This window comes from Stomoxys calcitrans, chromosome 5 (genome assembly GCF_963082655.1).
Source record: "Stomoxys calcitrans chromosome 5, idStoCalc2.1, whole genome shotgun sequence".
In the NCBI taxonomy this organism is placed as follows: domain Eukaryota; kingdom Metazoa; phylum Arthropoda; class Insecta; order Diptera; family Muscidae; genus Stomoxys; species Stomoxys calcitrans.
Genome location: NC_081556.1, coordinates 73687007 through 73704540, shown reverse-complemented (window position 1 = coordinate 73704540; position 17534 = coordinate 73687007). Strand labels below are relative to the sequence as shown.

Sequence of the window (17534 nt, the reverse complement as noted above, 5' to 3'; positions counted from 1 at the left end):
TCCTGGGTTCCCAATGTATATCCCCAGGCCCACTCTGTCTTCTAGCTTTGATCCATCCGGATAAAATGATCTTCTATATGGCAATACTTAGATTCCGTCAATCCAAGACTGTGCCGATGGCAGCAATGCCTCGCACTCGACTTCAAGGTTCATCTCAGGAATCCGATCGGAAACCTCTTCCCTTCCGTCCAGGTTTCCTATCGTCGCCCCGATTATACCGCGATGGTATGACCTGCTCCCATCCTCAATCCATTCTCTCATCGCCTAAAATCTCATAGCCGCAGTGGCTGCCTCACACTTAATCTGTATGTCAATGGGTCGGATATCTAGAATAGTCTCCAGTGCCCTAGTGGGCGTGGTCCTCATCGCTCCTATGCCTTTGCCAAGACAACATATCCTCTGAACCTGTTGCATGGTTCTTATGTTGCACTTTTTCTCCATAGCAGTCCACCAAACTACTGAGGCGTAAGTAAGTATTGGACTAAGAGGATGGACTATTTGAGGAGCAGTCAGAGCCAATATCTACATGAAATAAACTTCAAGCATTAATTTATATGGACCGTACTGTCGATTCAAATAAATGTTTCGTGCATTTTTCTGAATTTTATGTGTTTTTTTTTTAATTTTTCTTTTTAATAATTAATTGTTGTCGTTGAAAGTGCAATTTTCGTATGGTATTTGTGAACGTATACCATAATGCATGAAAATATTGTCGTTCAAATGTTATACACATGATATAAATAAGCTTATATTATTTTGTGCGTATATTTTATGTGAATTTTTTTTTTTAAATAACAGATCTAATCCTTATATACCAGGTAAACCACTACAACAATGAAATACGATGGCCTCTCGTACACCACACTCGTAAAATTATCCATTTTCTCATCCATCAAGTGACGCATGCTCATGTGAATGCCCTGATTCTGTTTCTCAATCAACAACAGGATGCACACAATACGATGTCTGCAAAAAAGAAGAGCAATAATAAATTTAACAAGTAAAAGCGTGCTAAGTTCGGCCGGGCCGAATCTTATATACCCTCCACCATGGATCGCATATGTCGAGTTCTTTTCCCGGCATCTCTTCTTAGGCAAAAAAAGGATATAAGAAAAGATTTGCTCTGCTATTAGAGCGATATCAAGATATGATCCGGTTTGGACCACAATTAAATTAAACGTTTGAGACCTGTGTAAAATGTCAGCCAATTCGAATAAGAATTGCGCCCTTTGTGGGCTCAAGAAGTATAATAGAGAGATCGATTTATATGGGAGCTATATCAGGCTAAAAACCGATTCAGACCATAATAAACACGTATGTTAATGGTCATGAGAGAATCCGTCGTACAAAATTTCAGGCAAATCGGATAATAATTGCGACCTCTAGAGGCTCAAGAAGTCAAGATCCCAGATCGGTTTATATGGCAGCTATATCAGGTTATGAACCGATTTGAACCATATTTGGCACAATTGTTGGATATCATAACAAAATACTACGTGCCAAAATTCATTCAAATTGGATAAGAATTGCGCCCTCTAGAGGCTCAAGAAGTCAAGACCCAAGATCGGTTTATATGACAGCTATATCAGGTTATGGACCGATTTGAACCATACTTGGCACAGTTTTTGGATATCGTAACAAAACACGTCGTGCAAAATTTCATTCCAATCGGATAAGAATTGCGCACTCTAGAGGCTCAAGAAGTCAAGACCCAAGATCGGTTTATATGGCAGCTATATCAGGTTATGGACCGATTTGAACCATACTTGGCACAGTTGTTGGATATCATAACAAAACACGTTGTGCAAAATTTCATTCCAATGGGATAAGATTTGCGCACTCTAGAGACTCAAGAATTCAAGACCCAAGATCGGTTTATATGACAGCTATATCAGGTTATGGACCGATTTGAACCATACTTGGCACAGTTTTTGGATATCGTAACAAAACACGTCGTGCAAAATTTCATTCCAATCGGATAAGAATTGCGCACTCTAGAGGCTCAAGAAGTCAAGACCCAAGATCGGTTTATATGGCAGCTATAACAGGTTATGAACCGATTTGAACCATACTTGGCACAGTTGTTGGATATAATAACAAAACACGTCGTGCAAAATTTCATTCCAATCGGATAAGAATTGCGCACTCTAGAGGCTGAAGAAGTCAAGACCCAAGATCGGCTTATATGGCAGCTATATCAAAACATGGACCGATATGGCCCATTTACAATACCAACCGACCTACACTAATAAGAAGTATTTGTGCAAAATTTCAAGCGGCTAGCTTTACTCCTTCGGAAGTTAGCGTGCTTTCGACAGACAGACGGACGGACGGACGGACGGACGGGCAGACGGACGGACATGATTAGATCGACATAAAATTTCACGACGGTCAAGAATATATATACTTTATGGGGTCTCAGACGAATATTTCGAGTAGTTACAAACAGAATGACGAAATTAGTATACCCCCCATCTTATGGTGGAGGGTATAAAAATAATGGGTAAATTGACAATTGCACTGTGTTCCTCGCCTTTTATGATGGAATCCACGAACTCGATCTCGAATTTCACTTGCCAAACTCTCTGTCAACTGCAAAGAACGCCAAGAATCATAGGAACGGCTGAAGCGATCCCAAGTTAAACGCTCCTCAATAGTGGATTCTATCAATTTATGAACTTCTTCCATGCTAAAATTTCTTCTGAAAAACTCCCAATCTCTCGGTGGTTTTGCATTTTCTGCATCCGTTTCGTTATCACCCTCAATAGTGGCCATTTTTGTTAAAGCCTTGCGGCGTCCCAACATAGACTCGGACAGCAAAGCATTCATGCGATTGGTGGTTCGCACCGATGCAGTGATCCTGTGGGAGCAAAAATCGATTATTTTAAACATTGGTACAGAATTCAAAGTCAACTTTAGTTAAACTAAATTTTAACCCACCGAGACCTCATGTTGCTCCATGTTGTCATATCTATCGTTTAATTGTGATTAATTGTATCCCTGAACTTTCCAGCGTTTCACTATCTACGTGCAGCGATTGCATGCAACTGAAACTGCAAGTTTGTGCAACATTTGCCGAAGTTGGCATTTTCTAAATGTGAAGAAACTTTCGGTTCTCACATTTACATTTCATTGCATTGATGGAGCTCATAAACTTTCGTTTACTTTAACAAACACCCCGTCGTTCAATTATGCTTACCCCTCATTATTCACAGGCCTTATACTCGTTATGTGGTTAACTTTGATAGACACATGCCCAAAAAAAAGGATATAGTAAGTGTGGTTGGGATGATGAAATCTATTAAAAGGGGCGTTCTATTGCAAAAGTGTTCGCAACAACACAACAAGCAATGCGCCCTACTTTAAATCGAATTGATGTTTGCAATACTTTTTACGTTTTTTTGGAACATTTCTTTTGTCAATTCAAGCCAAATATAAAACAGACAAACAAATTAAAACTTTAATTATTTTAATTGGCGATGACACAACATTTGTCCCATTAGCCGAACTTCGAATAGCATTCCCAGCGCACCGATCTTCAAAAGCTATGTCTAAATATGGCAGATCTGAATGATATTTGGGAAGGATGTCGAGGGGCCTCATAGAAGTAAACGTTTCAAAGTTCAGTGAAACCGGGTAATAAACGCGTTTTTTTTATGTTATTAAGACCCTAGATAGTAAGATCGTTATATATGCAAGCCATGGACATAGCCAGGAGGGAGCTCCAAATTTGCATTTGCCGACCATATCCGAGTTGAAATTTGGGGGGCCGAATGTAATTCACTGCTTCAAATGTCAGTAAAATCGAAATATTGAATACGGTTTCTATGGGCTTATAACCCTAAATCGGCAGATCGGTATGTACGGCAGTGATATCCAAATATGGTTCGGCCAGGACCATATCCGGATCGATCTTCGGGGAGCCTAGATTATGTTTCAAATATAATCGGCTAATTAAAGCCCCTTTTATGGCTTCAAGACTTTAAAACGAGATATTGGCCTATAGGGGGCTATATCAAGGCATAAACTGTGTTGCAAATCGAAAAATATTGGTAATAAGTCGGCGACCTTTGAGCGAATAGAGATACATACACGAAACTTAACATAGTCAATGTATTGTAGTATTGTCTTCAAATAAGCATACCATTTGGGGACCCTAGTGGGTCCAGAGGCTGATCCATGAGGCTTGAAAGTTGTTCACCACGAGCATGTAAAATTTTGAATCGTTTGCCAAACAGCCATGAATAGGTCGATCGGATTGATTTTTAAAAACTTGATTTCTTAAAACCCTACAAAAAACATGGTTAAAGGTCTGAAAATTTCTCACGGTTTATGAGGCATTGGTAATTTTAGTAAAGGTATTTTTAAATTGAGGGACTATATGTGCACCTAATGCATAGAATACACCGTTGGAAAGCTTTCAAAATTCTATATGTATTCAAATACAAAATGTAAAGATTGTCCCTTCGAACAAAAAGTTACCGTCTTTATTGCAATATATTTAATATATCTTATATATAAAATTCAATTTGTGTTTGTGTTTGTTTGTCGGTTTGTTTGTTTTTTCCGTATAGACTCAAAAACGGCTAAACCGATTACCTTGAAATTTTCACAGATTGTGTAGGATGGTCTGGAAGGATACAGGCTGGCCTGGATACAGGCTATATAATTTTTTGATATCGGGAGGGGGCGATCGGGACAATATGGGATTCAAATGAAAGAAAGTTGGGTCCAAGTACTTGGGGGCCGCCCAGCCGCCCCAGAAACCCCCTAAAATTGGTTTATTTGAAGATGATGACAATATGGGACTCAAATGAAAGGTATTCGGGAGGAGATTAAGAATATGGCCAGGAAGTAGGAATAAGCTTTATAACCCCAAAAACACCACCCAAATCAAAAGTGGACCGATAAGGACAATATGGGTATCAAATGAAATGAAATGGGAAAAATGAAAAATGCGGGAATAGATAACAAATCTGGCACACACATTCACGTGGAACTATAGGGGGTCACCCCACCCCCACAAAAACGTCCGAAATGGGCACATTAGCCAATCACGGATATATGGGACTCGGATTGTTAATTCCGCATAGACTAAAAAAGGTCAGAACCGATTTTTTTGAAATTTTTGCATATTGTGTAGCTTGGTCTGGAAAGAAACATAGGTTATATAATTTTTCGGTATCGGAAGGGGGACGGACCCTCCCCCTTATGTCAAAAATACAACCCAAAATCAAAAGTGGACCGATCGGGACAATATTGATATCAAATGAAATGTATTGGTGAGTAGAATACGAATATGGTATTAAAATTTAAAATCTTACTACCCGTCGGGCCCCCCCAACTCCAAAACTCCCCCAAACAGATATATTGGACGTTCATTTCAATATGAGACTCAAACGAAAGGTATTCGGGAGTAGATTTCAAATCTGACATACAAAATCAGATCGAAGGGTCATGCCACCCCCCAAAATCGCCATTAGACCCATTATGACTATATATTATACTTGGCTGAACCGATTTTCTTAAAATTTTCATAGATTGTGTACGTGTGTCTGGAAGGAAACAAAGGCTATATAATTTTTAGATATCGGGTGGAGGCGGACCTTCCCGCTTACGCCAAAAACGCCACCCATATCCGAAAGTGGTCCGATAGGCACAATAAGGGTATCAAATAAAAGATATTGGAGACCAGAAAACTAATATGGTATTAAAATTTGGGTCTAAGTACTCATCGGGCCCCCCAAGCCCAAAACTCCTCTAAACAGATATATTCAAAGTTCATGTCAGTATGGGATTCGAATGAAAGGTATTAAGCAGTAGATTACAAATATGGCCTAAAACATTAGGTCCAAGAAATGGGAGGTCGCCCACCCCCAAATACCCCCAAAATTGACATATTAGCCGACCATGGCTATATGGGACTCAAATGAAAGGCATTAGGGAGTAGATTACGAGTATGATATTAAAATTTGCGTTCAAGTCTACATCAAATGGGTTATTTGACCAATTATGACAATATATATACATATATTGGGTTGCCTAAAAAGTAATTGCGGATTTTTAAAAGAAAGTAAATGCATTTTTAATAAAACTTAGAATGAACTTTAATCAAATATATAATTGCCATTTTGTTCGATAACCTTTTGCCATCTTCCTGGCAAATTTAGTATTCCACGCTCATAGAACTTCTGGCCTTTATCTGCAAAAAAACTGAACCAAGTGCGATTTTATAGCCCCATCATTGCCGAAAGTTTTACCATTTAAGGAGTTCTGCAAAGATCGAAATAAATGGTAGTCTGATGGTGCAAGGTCAGGGCTATATGGTGGATGCATCAAAAGTTCCCAGCCAAGCTCACTCAGTTTTAGGCGAGTGACCAAAGATGTGTGCGGTCTAGCGTTGTCCTGGTGGAATATGACACCTTTACGATTGACCAATTCTGGTCGCTTCTCCTTGATGGCTGTATTCAATTTGTCCAATTATTGACAGTAAACATCCGAATTAATCGTTTGGTTCCTTGGAAGCAGCTCAAAATATACCACACCCTTCCAATCCCACCAAACAGACAGCATAACCTTCTTTTGGTGGATATCAGCCTTTGAAGTGGTTTGAGCTGGTTCACCATGCTTGGACCATGATCGTTTTCGACTAACGTTGTTGTAAACAATCCACTTTTCATCTCTAGTTATGATTCGTTTTAAAAACGGATCGAATTCATTGCGTTTAAGGTGCATATCACAAGCGTTGATTCGGTTTGTTAAATGAATTTCTTTCAATACATGTGGTACCCATATTAAAATTGACGCCAAACAAACAAATGTAAACAAAATTTCGCGCACTTTTTTTCTAAAGCAAGCTAAAAGTAACAGCTGATAACTGACAGAAGAAAGAATGCAATTACAGAGTCACAAGCCGTTGAAAAAATTTGTCAACGCCGACCATATTACTACTATTGGGTTGCCCAAAAAGTAATTGTCCGGCCATGACAATATGGGGCTCAAATTAAAGGGATTTGCAAGTGCAGCACGAATTTGATATCCATATTTGAGTAGAAATGTCTAAGGTGCTATCCCTCCCCTAAGGAGAGCATTACGCTAAGGAAGAACCACCAGGAATCGAGAAGGGGCAAATTCTTACACATCAATGAGTGCCTTCCAATTCAAGTTTAAACTCAATGGCAAGGGACCTTTTTTATAGCCGGGTCCGAACAGCGTCCCGCAGAGCGACACCTCTTTGGGGAAAAATTTTTAATTGACCATGCAGTGTCATTCTAGCCAGGATTCGAACGAGTTCAGCATCATAGACTACAATGGCACGAATTCGATTTCCGCATTTAGGCCGAAGTGTCCCCATACTAAAAAGATATTAGAGAGTTAAAGAAGGCGCATCGGAGCGGGCCCGATTTGGCTAGTTGTGAATAAAGGACATACATATAAGGCCATTTCCAAATTGGCAATTTTTAGACAAAAATTTTTTTCACTCAAATTTATCAAATCGCGTAGTTCCGATTCCTAAGTTCTAAACAGTTTTAAGTAGCCCCATACATCTTCTAACTAAAAGTTTTCTACATCTTAGCCATGAATGAGTGAGATACAACCAGTTTTCTAAAGAAGACTCATGTAAGCAAAGTTTGCATCTTTAAAAAAAACCAAACCGATCAAAAGCATGTATAATTTATAGGGTCGAAAGTGGATATTTCGATGTGTTTCAAACGGATGAAAATACCACCGTCCTCCAGTGATGGATATAAAAAATAATAAAATAAAAAGCCAACATGAATGGAGACCAAACCTTTCTTTTCACATCTGTGTAGGTGACTCTCAAATCGTTGCCAAACGTACCTCAATGTCCTTCGCATGTCAAAGTTCTATCTTATTGTCACATAGTCGCAATATTGTGTTAGGTTAGGTTAGTCTGTAGGCAATGACAAATTCGTTCATTAACTCGATTTTGCAATCAGACCCCCTGATGGTGCTGTTGCAAATTGCTACAACTCCCTTCCACGATATTTTGTTTTACTTTTTTATTGTCAGTTCATATTGCCTGAGCCGCCCACAAAGCAGGTGCCACAATTTTTTTGTGGGAGGAACGACGGATTACACACAATGCGGCGTGTAGATATCTCACCTTCATTTTGTGATTTGTTGTTGATTTTTACGCCGATTTTGGTAGAAACTTTGTAGGTTTGCGTGCAAGAAAACAATACATTTTCAGGCACCCATAATGATATTTTTGCAAAGAAAACATCTAAGCTTTTCACAACGTAGCCAGTGTTTGCATTAAAATGCTTCTTATAAAATTGTGAAAAAAAAAATCATAATGATTGAATACAAGATTATACTTGGAATTGTCGTTATTACAGATGTTGGGCATAATGTAGACGGAATGGACGCTCGAAAGGGAACCTCAATCCAAGGATAGTGTACTGACAGGAGCGTAGTTAGATAAATCCTAACTTTGAGGAAAAGTGTAATATAAGGATAATACAACATGTTGAAAAAACAATTTAGTCTTCTATAGGCAGGGCAGTGTGTGCCACACCCACTGGAGACTATTCTAGATATTCGTCCCATAGACATAGAGATTACGTGTAAAACGGCCACTGCAGCTATGATAATAGATTTTTTTTTGTTTCAAAAAGTAATCACGAAAAAATATTGACTTTCAACGCAAAAAACTAACTTTTTTCATCTAAATGAGACCAAAAATAGTACAACAATTAAATGACAAGATGTTTACAATCTTGAACACTTTGCCATTCCATAACCAATTCGCTGTTTTAACTTAATCCAAGAGTACTATTATACTTATTCTGCGGAAGTTTAAAATTTTCATAGTAAATTTTCATTAGTAAAAATTAAAGTTAAAAATTTGAGTGTTACGAGCTAAAATGCCAAAAATGTTCAATTTTTTCGGTGATTACTGTGAAAGATGTAGCAACTGCTGAGAATCAACTTACTTTTTAATTAAATGGGAAAAAAACTAATATATATTTTTTTTTTTTTGTTTTGATTTTTGACGAAAAATGCTACATGGGTATGGGGCGCGAAATGGTTATTAAAATAAGATAAGCTACTAAATAAATAATGAAAATTATAGCTGCAGCCAATCCATATTGCAAAACCGTATCCTTTTTATACCCACCACCGGAGCATGGGGGTATATTCATTTTGTCTTTCCGTTTGAAACATATCGACATATCCATTTCCGACCCTATAAACTACATATTCTCGATCAGCGTAAAAATCTAAGACGATCTAGCCATGTCCGTCCATCTGTCTGTTGAAATCACGCTACAGTCTTCAAAAATAGAGATATTGAGCTGAAACTTTGCACAGGTCCTTTTTTGTCCATAAGCAGGTTAAGTTCGAAGATGGGCTATATCGGACTATATCTTGATATAGCCCCCATAAAGACCGATCCGCCGATTTAGGGTCTTAGGCCCATAAAAGCCATATTTATTATCCGATTTTGATGAAATTTAGGACAGTGAGTTGTGTTAGGCCCTTCGATATCCTTCTTCAATTTGGCTCAGATCGGTCCAGATTTGGATATAGCTGCCATATAAACCGATCTCTCGATTTAAGGTTTTGGACCCATAAAAGGCGCATTTATTGTCGGATGTCGCCGAAATTTGGGACAGGGAGTTGTGTTGGATCCTTCAACATCTTCTTCAATTTGGCTCAGATCAGTCCAAATTTGGATATAGCTGCCATATAGACCGATCTCTAGATTTAAGGTTTTGGGGCCATTTGTCCGACTTCGCCAAAATTTGCGACAGTGAGTTGTGTAAGTCTCTTCGACATCCGACATGGTTCAGATCGGTTTATTTTTGGATGTAGCTGCTAAAAAGATCAAAATTTTGTTAAGCACAATTTACCAATGACTTATACTTATTAGTATTTGGTCGCAGTAATAAATGCTTCAATGTTGTCTTCAAATGCATAGAAATGGGCGATGGGTAAATACCCAAAAGGTATTTACCCGGTATTTATAATTTTGCAGATATCTTGGGTATAAAAACGATTTTCGAAACTATTTTTGAGGAAATCGTATTCTTTTTATATAAACGTGACTTTCTGATCCCATAAAATATGAATTTTGCTATATACAGCCGCTATATAGACCGATCTCCAGACTTAAAGCCTTGAGGCAATAGGTCATTTTTCATCCGATTTCGATACCACAGTGAGTTCTGATAGACCTCTACCCATTTTTGTGAAGTGTGATCCAGATCGGACCATTTTTGGATATAGCTGCGCTATAGACTGGACGATCGATGTCCCGATATAGTGTAGTGAGGTTACAAAATGGGCATTTTTTATTCGATTTTAATGAAATTTGGCACATTGAATTCTGGTAGGCCCCCACCCACTCTTGTTGGGTGTGGCCAAATTCGGGTCATATTTGGATATAGCTGCCATATAGACCGATAGGAGAATTTTTCATCCGATTTCGATGAAATTTGAAACAGTAAACTTTGGTACCTCTTAACACCTTTTTGTCGAATATCGTCCAGATCGGACTATATTTGGATAAAGCTGCCCTATAAACCTCCCGATATAGGGTATTAAGGCCATAAAAGATCCATTTATTACTCGACTTCGATGAAAATTGACCAATGACCAATTTATTGCCTCAGGACTTAAGTCTAAAGATCGGTCTATATATCGGCTATATATAACTATAACCGATTTTATGAGATCAGAAAGTCAGGTTTATATACAGAGAATACGAAATCATCAAAAAAATTTTTTAAAATGATTTCATTACCAAAATATCTGAAAATTTTTTAATACCCAAATATATACCCAACAAGTAAAAGCGTGCTAAGTTCGGCCGGGCCGAATCTTATATACCCTCCACCATGGATCGCATTTGTCGAGTTCTTTTCCCGGCATCTCTTCTTAGGCAAAAAAGTATATAAGAAAAGATTTGCTTTGCTATTAGAGCGATATCAAGATATGGTTCGGTTTGGACCATAATTAAATTATATGTTGTAGACCTGTGTAAAATGTCAAATAATTCGAATAAGAATTAAATAGAGAGATCGATTTATATGGGAGCTGTATCAGGCTATAGACCGATTCAAACCATAATAAACACGTATGTTGATAGTCATGAAAGAATCCTTCGTACAAAATTTCAGGCTAATCGGATAATAATTGCGACCTCTAGAGGCTCAAGAAGTCAAAATCCCAGATCGGTTTATATGGCAGCTATATCAGGTTATGAACCGATTTGAACCTTATTTGACACAGTTGTTGAAAGTAAGAATGAAATACGTCATGAAAAATCTCAGCCAAATCCGATAGGAATTGCGCCCTCTAGAAGCTCAAGAAGTCAAGTCCCCAGATCTGTTTATATGACAACTATATCAGGTTATTAACCAATTTTAACCATACTTGGCATAGTTGTTGGGTATCATAACAAAATACTACGTGCAAAAATTCTTTCAAATCGGATAAGAATTGCGCCTTATAGAGGCTCAAGAAATCAATACCCAAGATCGGTTTATATGGCAGCTTTATCAGGTTATGGACCGATTCAAACCATACTTGGCAAAGTTGTTGGACATCAACAATACAAGTCGTGCAAAATTTTATTCCAATCGGATAAGAATTGCGCACTCTAGAGGCTCAAGAAGTCAAGACAGCTATATCAGGTTATGGATCGATTTCAACCATACTTGGCACAGTTGTTGGATATCATAACAAAACACGTCGTGCAAAATTTTATTCCAATCGGATAAGAATTGCGCACTCTAGAAGCTCAAGAAGTGAAGACCCAAGATCGGTTTATATGGCAGCTATATCAGTTTATTAACCGATTTGAACCATACTTGGCACAGTTGTTGAATATCATAACAAAACACGTCGTACAAAATTGCATTCCAATCGGATAAGAATTGCGCCCTCTAGAGGCTCAAGAAGTCAAGACCCAAGAACGGTTTATATGGCAGCTATATCAGTTTATTGTCCGATTTGAACCATACTTGGCACAGTTGTTGGATATCATAACAAAACACGTCGTGCAAAATGTCATTCCAATCGGATAAGAATTTCGCACTCTAGAGGCTCAAGAAGTCAAGACCCAAGATCGGTTTATATGGCAGCTATATCAAAACATGATAAGAAGTATTTGTGCAAAATTTCAAGCGGCTAGCTTTACTCCTTCGGAAGTTAGCGTGCTTTCGACAGACAGACGGACGGACAGACGGATGGACATGGCTAGATCGACATAAAATGTCGCGACGATCAAGAATATATATACTTTATGGGGTCTCAGACGAATATTTCGAGTAGTTACAAACAGAATGACGAAATTAGTATACCCCCCATCCTATGGTGGAGGGTATAAAAAAGGTATTTATTGGGTATTAACCCCATAAATACCCAAACCTTAGGTATTTACCCGATAGAAACCCATCTTTACCAATGAATCAATAGAAGCGGGCTTGCCTGTATAGAATGAGCTTTAACATAGCCAAAAAATAGTCTAAAGCGTTAATCGAACCATCTAGGCGGCCAATTGACCGATCTCAAACGTGAAGTAAAATGTTCACCGAACTTGCTTCTCAATAAGTCCATTGTTACGCGTGCTGTGTGGCATGTGGCATCGTCTTGTTGAAACCACTTTGCATGCAAGTCAAGCTCTTGCATTTTGGGCAAAAACTGTTGGATATCATATCACGGCAGCGCTGACCATTTACAGTATCTTTACGATTCGCATCATCTTTGAAGAAGTACGGTCCAATGATGCCACTTACCTATAAATCGCACCAAACTGTGACTTGGTAGCGCTCTAGATGCATTCGTAGCTTTTGCAAGGCTTCTGGCTGATCTTCACTACAAAATCGACAATTCTTATTACTTAAGTCACCATTGAGCCAAAAATGAGCTTCGTCGCTCAGTGGAAGAAGCGCGCGATGAACTTTCTTAACAGAACATACATTTTTATAATAAAATTTAGAGTGTTGTTCGTTTGTAAGACGATTCATGGTTAAATTATAGACCAAACTGAAGATGTTTGACAGTGGAACAAAACACGAAACGTGCGTTTGCTGTTTAAATCAGTTTTGCCAAAAAGATAATAGAAAAAAACACCCTTTATAAAGCGATCAGACATTCATTTTCATTCATACCTCCAATGACTGTTAGGTTACTCTGTTTCGCGAAGAAAATTTCATTTGAGATGCCTTCCTGCAAGCGAAATTTATGGTACCAGTCTCGAAACCGAAAACTTAATGCATTTTTTATGACAACGAAAATTTCGTTTATGCTGCGTACCGGCCTTTAGCCAAAAGCGATACCCATCGGTGAACACAAGCTTCCGATGAAACAGTGGATTTCCATCGACAGCTGAATAAAACAGTGGATTTCTATCAACAGTTGTCACAGAGTTCATATTTTGATAATAGATTTCAACATTTGCAGTCACTGCTTGTTTGTGAGTTTCTCCATGATGAAATGGTGTAGTATACTGAACACATTTTACTTTCCTAGATAACATTTGTACACATTTGTCAACCAGTACTGCTAACCCGAAGTAATTTTACTCATAACAAGTAAAAGCGTGCTAATTTTTATCCAATTATAAAATTGCGTAAAAGCGTGCTAAGTTCGTCCGGGCTGAGTCCATTGATCGGACTTGTCAAGTTCTTTGTGCGCCCTCCAGAGACTCAGAAAGTCAAATTGGGAGAACGGTTTATATGGCAGCTGTATTTGGTTATTGTAGTTAGTAATCATACCAAAACGACATATGCAAAATTTCAGCCAAATTGGATTAGAATTGCTCCGTCTAGAGGCTCAAGAAGTCAAAACGGCAGATCGGTTTATATGTCTGTTATATCAGGTTATAGAGAGACCATACTTGACACAGTTTTTGAAAGCCATACCAAAACTACATATGAAAAATTCCAGCCAGATAATAATGGCACCATCTAGGGCTCAAGAACTCAAACCCGGAGATCGATTTATATGGCGGCCATATCAGGTTATATACTGATTTAAACCATATTTATCACAGTTGTTCATAGTTGAAGTCATACCAAAACGACATGTGCTCAAGAAGTTTAATCAGGTGATCGGTTTATATGGCAGCGATTTCAGGTTATGGACTGATTTAGACCCCAGCAACGTTATAAGAAGTCATACCAAAACAATATGTGCACAATTTCAACCAAATCGGATAAGAATTACGCCCTCTTGAAGCTCAAGAAGTCAAGCCCCAAAATCGGTTTATATAGCAGCTATACCAAATCACATATAGTGTACCCCCATCCTATGGTGGTGAATATAAAAATTACCCTTTATTTAACCCAAATTCATGTAGAATATGGTCCAGATGGGTTCAACTATATCCAACTATAAGATATAGATGTCATATAGACCGATCTCTCTCACGTTTGAAACTGTGTGCAACAGACGGACATGACTAGAAAAGTATATGTTTCGATGTGTTACAAACCGAATCGAAAACAAGTAAAAGCGTGCAAAGATTGTCCGGGCCAAAACTTGGGAACCCATCAACCTGGATTCTGCCAAAAGTTTATGTTCGTAGTGGCATGGGGAGGATTAATATCCGCACTCTCTTTTCAACCTTTTGCAAAATAAACTTATTTGAAGGGCATAGTTGTACTTTATAATTATATGTCCATACAACATTTGAGTATATTACAATTTGAGTATATTAAATATATTACAAAAAAACAAGTAAAAGCGTGCTAAGTTCGGCCGGGCCGAATCTTATATACCCTCCACCATCGATCGCATTTGTCGAGTTCTTTTCCCGGCATCTCTTCTTAGGCAAAAAAGGATATAAGAAAAGAGTTGCTCTGCTATTAAAACGATATCAAGATATGGACCGGTTCGGACCACAATTAAATTATAAGTTGGAGACCTGTGTAAAATTTCAGCCAATTCGTATAAGAATTGCGCCCATTGGGGCTCACGAAGTAAAATAGAGAGAACGATTTATATGTGATCTGTATCGGGCTATAGACCGATTCAGACCATAATAAACACATTTGTTGATGGTCATGAGAGGATCCGTCGTACAAAATTTCAGGCATATCGGATAATAATTACGACCTCTAGGGGTCAAGAAGTCAAGATCCCAGATCGGTTTATATGGCAGCTATATCAGGTTATGAACCGATTTGAACCTTATTTGACACAGTTGTTAAAAGTAAAAATAAAATACGTCATGCAAAATTTCAGCCAAATCGGATAGGAATTGCGCCCTCTAGAAGCTCAAGAAGTCAAGACCCAAGATCGGTTTATATGGCAGCTATATCAGGTTATGGGCCGATTTCAACCATACTTGGCACAGTTGTTGGGTATCATAACAAAACACGTCGTGCGAAATTCCATTCCATTCGGATAAGAATTGCGCCCTCTAGAGGCTCAAGAAGTCAAGACCCAAGATCTGTTTATATGGCAGCTATATCAGGTTATGAACCGATTTGAACCATACTTCGCACAGTTGTTGGATATAATAACAAAACACGTCGTGCAAAATTTCATTTCAATCGGATAAGAATTGCGCACTCTAGAGGCTCAAGAAGTCAAGACCCAAGATCGGTTTATATGGCAGCTATATCAGGTTATGAACCGATTTGAACCATACTTGGCACAGTTGTTGAATATCATAACAAAACACGTCGTGCAAAATTTCATTCTGATCGGATACGAATTGCGCACGCTAGAGGCTCAAGAAGTCAAGACCCAAGATCGGTTTATATGGCAGCTATATCAAAACATGGACCGATATGGCCCATTTACAATACCAACCGACCTACACTAATAAGAAGTATTTGTGCAAAATTTCAAGCGGCTAGCTTTACTCCTTCGGAAGTTAGCGTGCTTTCGACAGACAGACGGACGGACGGACGGACGGACGGACGGACGGACGGACAGACGGACGGACATGGCTAGATCGACATAAAATGTCACGACGATCAAGAATATATATACTTTATGGGGTCTCAGACGAATATTTCGAGTAGTTACAAACAGAATGACGAAATTAGTATACCCCCCATCTTATGGTGGAGGGTATAACAAATAAAATTTATTAAGTTATTTTGCTACGCACCACCATGGATATATTTATTATCAAAATTTTTTATAACACTACTATATCCATATATATTTCAATCTTAATCATATTTGGTTTAGATGCCAAGAAGCTCTATTTAAGTAACAGTCCGTAATATATTTATGTATATTAAATATATAACAAAAAACAAGTAAAAACGTATTAAGTTCGGCCTTGCCAAACTTTTGATACTCACAACCATGGATATATTTATTATCTAAATTTATTATAACATTTCTATATCCTTCTTAATATCCAAATATTGTCCGATAATATTCATATTTAGTTCAGATGTCGAGAAGCTCTATACAAGTAACAGTTCGAAATTTAATTTGCGGAATCGGATAACAAGTGCGCTGTTCAGATGATGAAGCACTAATTCGGATTATCGGTCTATATGACAGCTATATCTAAATATTATCCGATCTGGACCATATTTGGATTGAATATCGGCAGCTCACTGTTTCAAATTTCAGCAAAATCACATTTTATGGTCTTTAGGCGCTAAAGCTGAAAATTGGTCTCTATGGAAGCTTTATCTAAATATAGTCTTAATGAATGTGCTTGTTATAAGCCTAAGGCCCAAAATAGGCAGATCTGGACCATTTTTATACCCACCACCGAAAGAGGGGGGTATATTCATTTTGTCATTCCATTTGCAACACATATCTATTTCCGTTCCTATAAAGTATATATATACTTGATCAGGGTAAAAATCTAAGACGATCTAGACATGTCCGTCCGTCAGTCTGTTGAAATCACACTACAGTCTTCAAAAATAGAGATATTGAGCTGAAACTTTGCACAGATTCTTTTTTTGTCCATAAGCAGGTTAAGTTCGAAGATGGGCTATATCGGACCATATCTTGAAGTAGCCCCCATATAGACCGGTCCGCCGATTTAGGGTCTTAGGCCCATAAAAGCCACATTTATTATCCAATTTTGCTGAAATTTGGGACAGTGAGTTGGGTTAGGCCCTTCGACAATTTGGCCCAGATAGATCCAGATTTGGATATAGCTGCCATATAGACAGATCCTCCGATTTAATGTCTTAGGCCCATAAAAGCCACATTTATTACCCGATTTTGCTGAAATTTGGAACAATGAGTTGTGTTAGGCCTTTGGACATCCTTCGTTAATTTGGTCTAGATTTTGTTATAGCTACCATATAGACCGATCCTCCGATTTAGGGTCTTAGGCCCATAAAAGCCACATTTATTATCCGATGTCGCTGAAATTTGGGACTGTGAGTTGTCTTAGGCTCTTCGTCGTTTTTCTCCAATTTAGCCCTGATCGGATCAGATTTAAATATAGCTGCCATATAGACCGATCCCTCTATTTAAGATTTTGGGCCCATAAAAGGCGCATATATTGTCCGATGTTGCCGAAATTTGGGATAGGGAGTTAAGTTAAGCCCCTCCACATATTTCTG

At 38.3% G+C, this 17534-nt stretch overlaps 1 protein-coding gene across 1 annotated transcript; it reads right to left on the bottom strand.

Annotated features, from left to right (window-relative positions):
• Positions 1–721: 721 nt before the first annotated feature.
• LOC106094641 (dynein light chain Tctex-type 4) lies at positions 722–3027 on the bottom strand. Its single transcript, XM_059370506.1, has 3 exons — positions 2941–3027; positions 2534–2860; positions 722–966 (listed from the first exon to the last, which is right to left on the bottom strand). Exons 1-3 carry the CDS (start codon positions 2967–2969, stop codon positions 801–803), a joined length of 522 nt encoding a protein of 173 aa, XP_059226489.1. The 5' UTR covers positions 2970–3027; the 3' UTR covers positions 722–800.
• Between the last annotated feature and the right edge of the window lie 14507 nt (positions 3028–17534).

Coding starts and splice junctions, on each gene's coding strand:
- LOC106094641 (XM_059370506.1), bottom strand. CDS start 2,969: ATGACAACATGGAGCAACATGAGGTCTCG. Junction 2,861..2,940: donor TGGAGCAACATGAGGTCTCG/GTGGGTTAAAAT, acceptor TTGCTCCCACAG/GATCACTGCATCGGTGCGAA. Junction 967..2,533: donor CGTGGATTCCATCATAAAAG/GCGAGGAACACA, acceptor TCTTTTTTGCAG/ACATCGTATTGTGTGCATCC.